The sequence below is a fragment of the Myotis davidii genome, unplaced genomic scaffold (genome assembly GCF_000327345.1).
Source record: "Myotis davidii unplaced genomic scaffold, ASM32734v1 scaffold111, whole genome shotgun sequence".
Taxonomy (NCBI): domain Eukaryota; kingdom Metazoa; phylum Chordata; class Mammalia; order Chiroptera; family Vespertilionidae; genus Myotis; species Myotis davidii.
Window position 1 is genome coordinate 2,789,823 of NW_006284347.1, and position 10,355 is coordinate 2,800,177.

The 10,355-nt window shown below is 36.2% G+C and overlaps 1 protein-coding gene across 12 annotated transcripts in view; it reads right to left on the reverse strand.

Moving 5' to 3' along the window:
* Positions 1–10,355, reverse strand: part of ERC2 (ELKS/RAB6-interacting/CAST family member 2) — an 861,660-nt gene that overhangs the window by 470,099 nt on the left and 381,206 nt on the right. For 7 of the 12 annotated variants that reach the window (XM_015571176.1, XM_015571157.1, XM_015571154.1 and 4 more), the window contains 2 exons: positions 8,275–8,415; positions 4,296–4,331 (listed from right to left, as the gene is read on the reverse strand). In XM_015571176.1, coding sequence (XP_015426662.1) covers positions 4,296–4,331; positions 8,275–8,415 — 177 coding nt within the window. The remainder of the gene's footprint in view (positions 1–4,295; positions 4,332–8,274; positions 8,416–10,355) is intronic. The other 5 variants (XM_015571179.1, XM_015571181.1, XM_015571167.1 and 2 more) reach the window with 1 other exon arrangement.

The following is a 10,355-nucleotide window of genomic DNA, read 5'->3' on the forward strand; positions in this document are numbered from 1 at the left end:
AAGAAGAGAGAAGTCTAAAGATTTGTTAAACGTTTACAAGAGAACTCAGGATACCATTACTTGGCACAACAGCCTCTAGGACTACTGTAAAGAAGGTATTCCAGACTGGTAAACACACACACACACACACACACACACACACACACACACACACACATTATCTGTCTAGAATTAAGAACTAAGGGAAGAAAATAACTCAACTGAAGATAACCTACAGTGTTCATAATAACAAGACAAAACTACTTTGGGAGTAGAGACTGGTAGTTAAGCTAAAGAAAGGTTATTATTATAAGAAATAATAAAGATACAAAGGCAAAGTTTTAGATTCCTAAGAAATGGCATTAGAGTATCACTTAGTACAAAGGTTTTTAAAAGTAGGTTTATTGCTACTCTAAGAAAACATTACCCCCAGGAGGACTTCAAAAAGCTTATTTACTCTGATTTAGTTTAGACTGATGGACATAGGACTGACTGTAAAATTATCTTATTTAACAAAAACAACTAAGTTATAATTCACCAAATTTGTAGGCGGCCATATTAAAAAGAAACACTGAAGAATAAAATTAATTCCAAGGTACCAACAGCTGGTTAGAAAATAAAAGGAGAACTACAGCATTCACAGCAGTAACCTAAAAAATTATATATATGGAAATGCTTAAGACTATACTTTAAATGCAATACCACAGGCCTATAATAGAAAAATATCAAAACTTTACTATAAAAGATCACTGAAATAAATAAAAGTTGTACTGAGTTCATGAATGGGGAGAGATAACATAGGAAAGATATCAAACATTCTAAAATTACTTTATAGGTTGATTAGTATAGTATTCAAATTAAAATCACCAACACGTGGGCTTTTTAACTGAAAGGTGATCCTAAAGTTTGCTTGGAACAATAGAAAATTAAAAGATAAGAGCATTAAAACAAAACAAGACAAAATGAAAAGCAGAAAGCAATAGGGTGGAATTTGTTTCACTAGATATTTAAAGATATTATAATGACACAATAACTAAAATTCTGACCCAACAAGCAATGGACAGTGATAAAATGAACAGGAGTTCAGAATATAAGATATTTGTCCATATGAAAACTAATTATACAATAAAATAGTGTCAAGGTCAGAAGATAAAGAAAGATTTTTTTGTTTGTTTAAGGGCACTGAGATAATTGGTTGATCCATTGAGGAAAATAAAAAATTGAAATTTCATCACTCACTATCCATCAAAATAAAGTAAAGGTAAGTAAAGGGGTTAAATTGATGTAAAAAGTAACATTGAAATTTTTTAAATATAACAGCAATGACTTCTAAGTATAAAGGCAATGAGGAAATCTAAAAGGGAAACACAGGTCAAAAACCTAAACATAGTTCTCTATGAAAAAAAAATTAAGTTAAATAAAATTTTGCCACAAATTTAACAAAGCTTCTATTCAAAGCATAACTCATACAAACTAATAAAAAAAACAGCAAACTAAAAAACAAATGCTTAAATGATTTAAAGGGACACTTTACAGAAAAAAAGTACAAATAATGTGTTAAAAATCTTAACCACACTAGTAATTTTAAAAAGGAAAGTAAAAATGAAAAAATGCTCATATGCATTTACATATGCATATGCATATTTAAATGATGGTTCTTAGTGTTGGTCGGGTGTGGCAGAAAAGGCTGCCTGATTCGGTACAGGAAGAAATGTTTCTTGGTAGAACTTTTCTAAAATGCAAATAGCAGGAACTATTGGGAGTTTTTAAAAATCACTGTCCAGGAATTTATTCTATAAAAAAAACAAAACCAGAAATGTTGGAAAATTAAAATGGAAAGATGTTCTGCAGAACATTGCTTATACTGGCACACACACACACACACACACACACCGAGAAAAGGAAAGAAATGACCAACTTTTGGCAAATGAGAAAATAGAGTGGAATAAGCATTAAAGTAGTGTTTTGGAAGAATAGTGGATAATATGAGAAAATTCTGATATGTTAATAAAAATTAGGATATAAAGCTCAATAAACACTTTGAGACAATTTTGTGAAAAGAAATAGAGTATTAGATTTTTTTAAATGAAAGGATATAGGGAAGGAGAAAGAAAAGAAAGAGGGGAAGAAGGAAAAAGGAAGGGATGGAAGGAGGAAAGAGGAAAGAGAAAAGGAGAATAGGTGAAAGGGTAAGAGGAGAGGAGAGAACAGTAACATCGAAGAGCTGTCTGGGTTGGGAACAAATCAAATGTTCCTAGCGATTATCTGTGTGTAGTGAGATGTCTTGTTATTTTTATTTTTCTCCTATGTCCTTCCATACTTCTGCAAATTCTCCACTGTGACCATATATTATTTTTATAACCAGAAAAACAGTCATTTTTTAAAAGACTATTAAGGATAGGAAATTCATCATGCTGCAGCATCCCTATCAGTCCAAAAAAGAATTGGACCCTGAGAATATGTGCAGACAGGGAGTTAAAATAATGAGAGTTTGGCTATATTCCCAGGATGCCAAAACAATGGGTTAGCTTAATTAACTCGGGGGGGTGGGGGGCGGGGAAGCCAGTGGATGACTTTAGAATTAGTCACCTAAAGGACTTAACAGTTCACTTTTGCATCCTGGGGACCCCTCACTGGGGTGAAAGAAAGGCAAAGTCCAGCAAGTGCCACATCATCAACACTTCTGGAAATGGGCTAAAAGTCCACAGAACTATTTCTTTGGTTAAAATAATGAGAGTTTGGCTATATTCCCAGGATGCCGAAACAATGGGTTAGCTTAATTAACTCGGGGGGTGGGGGGCGGGGAAGCCAGTGGATGACTTTGGAATTAGTCACCTAAAGGACTTAACAGTTCACTTTTGCATCCTGGGGACCCCTCACTGGGGTGAAAGAAAGGCAAAGTCCAGCAAGTGCCACATCATCAACACTTCTGGAAATGGGCTAAAAGTCCACAGAACTATTTCTTTGGGCCAACCTACCCCACCAGGGATGGTGAACGCCTTCCCTGCTCCTGTTAAATCTGGGATCCTACAGAGACACGTGGGCTCCCCATGCGTCCAGCACAACCCCAAAATGTGACATACTTAGGTCTCCTTACTGTCCTTCACGAGCCAGAATGACACAATTTCAGTGGGATTCCTTTATGTCTTTTTTTAAATGATCTAAAGAAAACACTCATTTTTCCCCGGGGTCAGTTTTCAGGCTTGAAGATATTCCAGTCTTATTTGTCTTTCCTCACCTCCACCCTGTCTTGAGCCTGCATATTAAAACTTGCATTCAAATGTTAAGGGACAGGAAATTTGGATGTTTTTTGCTGCTCCGCTAAAAATCATTATTTGGGGAAAGAGGTTAATGAAGAACCCCCAGCAGGGCATGAGGAATTCAGTTTGCAAAAATAAAAGAGTGGAGGGTGGAGCCTGAAGCTAATGAAAGACACCCAGCATCCTGTGTGTCATGCCTTGGTTTCTGGAGCAGCCGCTTAACAAAAAGTTGTGGGCTAAGGTGTTTCCTTCATCCATCCCACTCCTTTTCCTTGTGACGGGCATTTATAAATAGGAGGTAACTGGAATGCATGATGGCACAGATCACATCTGCCAAATGACAAAGTCTGGTCACCTTCAGGCAATATGTCTCCCAGTAAGCAACTTGAGTTGACAAAGCAAGAAAAGCCCTTCTTTAAACTATGTTAAAGAAACAAACTGCTTCCCATAAATGCATCCCTGTCATTAGGATAAAATAAATCAGTGATGGAATCTTGACCATCTTACACATATTTTTACTAGTCACCTGTTTTTGAACCATTAAGCTATAATCAGAACTGTTACGATCTGTTGTTATTAGGAGGCTATGTTTTAGTCCTCAGCCAAATGACACGTTTTTAACTCTTATAAAACCCACAATAATGTTAGGCATTTACCAATCTCAGAGAGGATAGCCCTATTTTCAGATCTAAACCTATTTTAACGTCTATCGTTAGAATGTGGCACACATTGACTTGTTTGCTACACGAGTATGAATTTAAGGATCTAAGAATTCCTTGAGCCTAGATCTGCAGCTGACCTCTGCTTTTCTATACCCTTGGCTTGAAGAAGGTAATATCAAAGCTGGCAACATTTCCCCGGATTCTTAGTTTTTAAATTTCACATTCAAAAGAAATGGCAGTGGACTGCGCACAGGTCATTTCTTCTGACAAAACGGAAATGGGAAGAGGCTCATAAATATTTTCCAAACCTCCCCAGTATGGCACACTGTGACATGTGATCAATGGATCCTCATGCTTTGATATGTTACAGCAGGAACTTTCAGAAATGACTTACTGGGTTGTACATCTGATTGAACAACTGCTCAGCTTGCTACATTGCAAAGTTGGGGAGGCATTGAAGCACAGACAAGGGAAAGAAGGAAAGATCCAGAAAAACAGCATTAGCTCAACAAATCCAGTGCATTTGCACAGACAAACTGGTCGTTAAAAAAGAAGAAATTTCAGTTTCTAAACATTCCACACTGAAAGTGAGAGGCTCTGGGGAAATAGAAATGTTGACTTTGGCTCCTAGAAAAGAATAGCTGGAATAAGAAATTTAAGGTTTGTGTTACTTTCCCTTTCTCAAGTTAAATAACCCATGAAATAAAGAAAGCTGTCCACTTTTGATGATACATGAAGTGCTGGCCTCTAGCAATAAATCAGGAGAAGTACTTTTGGCCAAGCTTGCAATTTATTACCTGAACTTCAAAGATGGTAATAATAAAAGATTAATTAAATCTTATCATTGAATTTATAGCTCTTCTTTTATATTAACACAAGCCTGAATTTTCTATTCAGTCTAACTTTAGAAAAACATAGATCAGCAAACAGCAGGTTAGCAATAGCAAAATATCAGTAAGCAAGATATTACAGGATTAAGAGTAAAGGGGAGAAGTAAAAATTTCAGTCAATTTTTCATTACCAATTTCTTACTGTTAGTTTGTAATTAATAAAAAATATCATTTTCAGTGACTATCCTACTATGATCCAAGTGTTTAAGAATCTGCAATGCTCTCCTGTCTATGTTGTGTTGAGAGTTCAATGTTTGCGGACTTAAGTGTACAAAACATTATTTTAAATAGCACTCTCAAGTTCTAGTTCTCAAATACCTGCATCATTAACGTGGGGCCCAACAGCAAGGTGCAGAAGGTAAAATACTGTAGGAAATTTTCACTTTGCTTTACACTAACACATGTGACTTTGAAGAGCCTGAATTTTTTTATTTCTTCAACTTTAATGAAGTAAATAACTTTACCATGGTTAAAAAAACACCCTCCTCAGAAATTAACAAAGATCACAAATCATAGCATTTCACATTGCTATTGCTTCTCAATTGATTTCTAGTCATCTCAGGTAAATATGTTCCCACATATCGAGCACCAAATACTCTTTTGAAAGACAAATCAATCCATGTATCCCTGACCAGTTCTTCTCCACCCCTAGGTGTCTATTTAAGATTAATGAATGCACTAGTTTATAAAACACACACATAACTAGTAGTTCTGCATTATTTGGTTAGTACCATTTTATCAGCCTATCAGTAGAGATTTCCTCACATGAGAACATTTAATTGCATTGTTTTTAAGACCTGGGATGGAATGTGTAAGAAATAGTTCTTTTTCTGCCTGTAACCATTTTTCATCACAAAGTATTTAATTAACACAGTATAGTAAATGGTTAAAAGCAACTATGTATGTGGAATGTTTTCCACAAACTTTTATATAATCACTCACTTTACTAATTTCAAGAATTGTTTATAAGACAAAAAAAGAGACAAATTTAAATCACCATTTGGACTCCATTGTCACTGGCAGACAAGGTTTCTGTTCAGCTAAACACATCTACATTGTGTAGATTTTATGGCAAAAATACCTGGACACTCACAAATTGTGAGCAAAATTCCATTGGGAATTCATGGTTTATTTATGACATAATAAAACTATTATGTTTTCAGCTTTCATTTAGTAACCCTTTATATTTTATTCACAAGTCACATACCCTTTTATTTAAAGGGAGGCCCAGACACTCCTTAAGCTTTTATAGCTGCTTATTTTTCCATGAGTAAATGATGTGTTTATATGTATATTCACATACTGTTGACTTATATTTTCAAATATTTCATGTAGATCTCAATTCTTTTTAAGGTGATGGGTACTTGAGGTTTTTACAGAACTATTTATTAGCAGAAATTAAAGACTACTAGAAAAAGTATTTTAAACTTTTGAATTTAGTTGATGCTAGAGAGCCAAAAATAACAAAATAGCATCTGCAGGTTAGGTATGAAAATATTTAAATTATAATTAACTTATTTAATCTCACTATACTATGCATTTAGGAGATACTATAAGCAAAGATAATTTATATACTTAGAAATAAGTTATATTTTCATAAATTAAGTAAGTCCTTTAGAGCAAGACAACCATATTTGTTACTTTAATTCTAGTGATGTGGCAGAATATTAAAATATTGTCAGGAATAATGCTAAAATGTTTACAGAACTTGATTTGTGAATTTCAGTATATGGCGTCTTCCTGTGTGTTAAAGGAAACCACATGCTCGAAATAATTTCTCGGTCGAACCATAGCTATGTTGGAAGAAACAAAATTGAATTGCATAGATGCTGATTTATTAAACTAGTTAATTCATATATACATGGAAATCTTAAGCATCAATATGTGGACCTCTCCCTTTTAATTCATTACTAGAGGGTTTTAAATCTCGTAGATGACTTACATGAAAAGGGAGGGTGTCTACAGAAATAATCTGCAGAAATAATGTATGGAATGCCCTCATCTCCAAAATGGCTCCTCAGAGTTGATGAAGATGAGATAACACGAAGGACCATCAAAGAGAGCCAATGACATCCCCTCTTTCACAGAGTTATCTTAGAGCCTGCTTTATGGGCTTTACAAAACTGTTCGGTAAACAAAAAGTACAGTTCTTGGTATGCATGTGCATGTATAACATATTGCAGAACACATGTATATATGTGTCAAGAATGTATATTTACGCCCACTGCATGAATAGCCAAGTCAATCTCCATTTAAACACCCTCAAATGGGCAGTTTAAATTCTTCATTTATTGTTCAAGATTTCTGCTTAACTGGAAATTGCTTGGGGGGGGGCAGGGGGGTGAGATGTTGAGTAGACTGGGAAACAGATTTTGCAATATAGAGATTTTCTTGCTGTTTTGTTACAAGGGGATTTGATCTGTATATTTAGCTTTTCTGTATTGGTAAGGAGATTTTATTAGTGAGAAACTTCTCATGACAATTTCCTAAAATTCCATGGTAAAGTGAACATAGTATAATCAATCACATGTCAGTTACATATTGCATCATATAAAATAGTCTATTAAGTTTTAAGGTATCCAGAATAATTTCTCCACAGATATATATATAATGCTTTCACATCCCTATCATCCATATCACAGTTTCATAACTTCAGCAAATAAATCCCCATCCGATGTGCTGTGAATTATACATAGTCAAATTTTTATATGCTTCGTTTCATTTTTTTAGATTCTTCTCATCTCCTTTGAATAAGTCTATACATTGTCAAAGGGAAACAAAATGCTTAAACTCATAAGGTTATGAGTTTTAGGTGAACAATGAATGCAGACGCACCAAACAACACAGTGAAAGAGTCAAGGCACGATGCATGACTGGGAATGTGCTGCACAGAAATGTCAGCCCAGGAAAACATGTTAACACTGCGATATAAAGACCCTGCATTCTTTCCCAAAGCCTTCACATAAAACAAGCTTCCTCAGAAAGGAGGGCCAGTTTAGGTCAAATAGAAAGAGTCATCCCACAGCTATTCTAGGGACTTTGACTCTTTTGGTGACTGTCTAGAAATTTAATGTTGTCAGGTAAACTTTGCAAAGTTCCAATAGAAAAACTGACCTATTTCTAAAAGTAGGAAAACTTTACCAACGTATAATCGGGCCCTGGATTCTTTGGTTGGTTGCAAATATTTCCATTTATCTCTTTTCGTAGTTGAGATTTGCCCAGAGAGTAATGGCTGGCTTTTATATTTTCTTTTTACTTCCACTACTTTTTTCATGTATTTTTCAAAAAAAAAAATTTTTTTTCAGACAGGAAACCTAAGATAATTTTTCAGGTTCACAGACAGATTTGATGCAGACTTCTTAGGAATAGAGTTATCAGCAGACAGTGAAAGATAAGGGGTTTGTTTCTTCTCCTTTCCCATTTTACAAATTCATTACAAAATGAACATGTGTTGTTGTTTTTTTCCCCTTTGGCCTCACTTACCTTTTTTAACTGTGCTTCCAGTTTGCTACATTCTTCTTTCTTTTGTTCGATGGCTATTTCTAGAGATTTTAATTTCGAGTCCCTTTTCAGCCCTGCTGAGGCTAGTGAAGATGCATGCTCCTTGAGGTCAATTAAACTAGACTGAAAGAAAAAGAACACCAGTAAGGAAGGAAAACACTGCCATTTCTACCAGCGGTGCCTTCTATTTGAATACATTGATTCTATACATAGCAATAACGTGTGCGTTAAGCAGAAAGAGTAAATATAGTCTTACTAACGTAACAATAGTCTGCTCTGGCCAGGAAATTAAAGTTGGCCAGCTTACAGAACCGAGCAGGATCTAATTGCAGCAGAATCAAATGTGACCGAATGGTGTGGTCAGTAAAGGCATGTTTCATGTCTCCAAGTCCTGCTAATGATCTAAGTCCCGAGGTGGTCTTTACATGTCATGGCAAAACAGACACCCTGAACCTCCATTTACATTTATTGCTGTCAGGTCGTGCAGACTCTAAGACAAATAGGAAAGAAAATACGAGCTTTAGTGCTTTCCCACCCTCTCTCTCAGGGAAAATCACGTATAAAAGAAACACCCTATTAAGTTGTGATAAAATTCCATTTCTTTAACAGACAAATGGCCAATGAATTTTCAAACATCTTCTGTGTCATTCACACCCAGAAACCAAGGGCTTCCCTGTACAGTCTAAATTCTGAAAAAACTAAAGAAAGAAGTAGTTGCCTACATATATCACAGAACATAACATTGCTGGCTGGGAGGACAATGTCCATCACTATATATGAAATCATTAGCAACATCTAACTAGGTGACTAAAATGTTCACGTTTCTACACCCCTCTGCAACACAGAGGGAAACACTAAGCACTCAATGCTCTCTCAGTAAATGATGTTGATACTTTAATTCTGGGCTGCTTCCCGGGCACTGGCATCACCTTGTTGATGAAAATACTACCACCATTACCCAGCCAGCAGCCCAGCTCCTCGTAACCATCTGAGGGGCAGGTTAGCCATTCTTATTCTTCAGGTCAGGAAACTGAAGCTCACATGAGCTACGTGTCTTTTCCAATGTCACCAGGCTATGAAAGGGAGATGCAGGTCTCAAACCCAGGTCTCCAACTCCAATAGCAATACTCTTTATCAGATCACTCCACCAGAAATAATAAAGGACCTTATACTCCACACATCCTGCCCTGGTGAGGACTGTTACCACCCCATCTCAATTATAAGCTCCCTGCTGACAACAATTACATGTTTTTTTCCAGATAACTTTTAAACTGCTGGGTGTAACAGCTTTACGTGTCAACTTGGCTAGGCTGTCATCCCCAGTTCTTCAATCAGACACTGATCTGGGTTGTTGCTGTGAAGAGATTCTGTAGATGTGACTAACATCTACAGTCAGCTGACTCTAAGTAAAGGATATTATTCTCCATCATCTGGGTGGGCCTGATCCTCTCTGTTGAAAGGTCTGAAGAGCAGAACTGAGGCTTCCCTGAGACAGAAGGAATTGCACCTGTAGACTGCAGCATCACCTACCCTCTGAGGGTCTCCAGTCTGCCCTTCCTGATGCATTTTGGACTTGTCTCTACATTTTAAAATGAGCCAGCCCCCCTAAGTATGTAAGCCAATTCCCTGCTATAAATTTCTTAATATGGATAAATTTCTTAATACAGTTCTGTTTCTCTGGTGCAAGTTTGACTGACTCTCCCAGCCCGATGGCAGGCACATTATTATACAGGAACAATAAATGTTTGCTGAAATGCCTGTCTGAAATTCATACAGAGTAGGCACTGTTTACAAAATTATTTTCAGTTAGAACTTATGCTCCGCCATGTCATCAAGATCTCGTTTCAAATAGGGGTGTGTGAGTGTGTGAGTGTGTGTGTGTGTATTTCAACTTGCAAACCCATAAAGAACACTTGCCATTGGCGAAGAATGCTGCAAAGTTCTATGCTTTTGTCATATATCAACTACAGTAGTTACAGACCCCCAGGTTGGATGATCAAGAAATACAGTTGAAAGAGGATTTACATTGTTTATTTTCATATCAAAACTGTAATCTCCTCTCT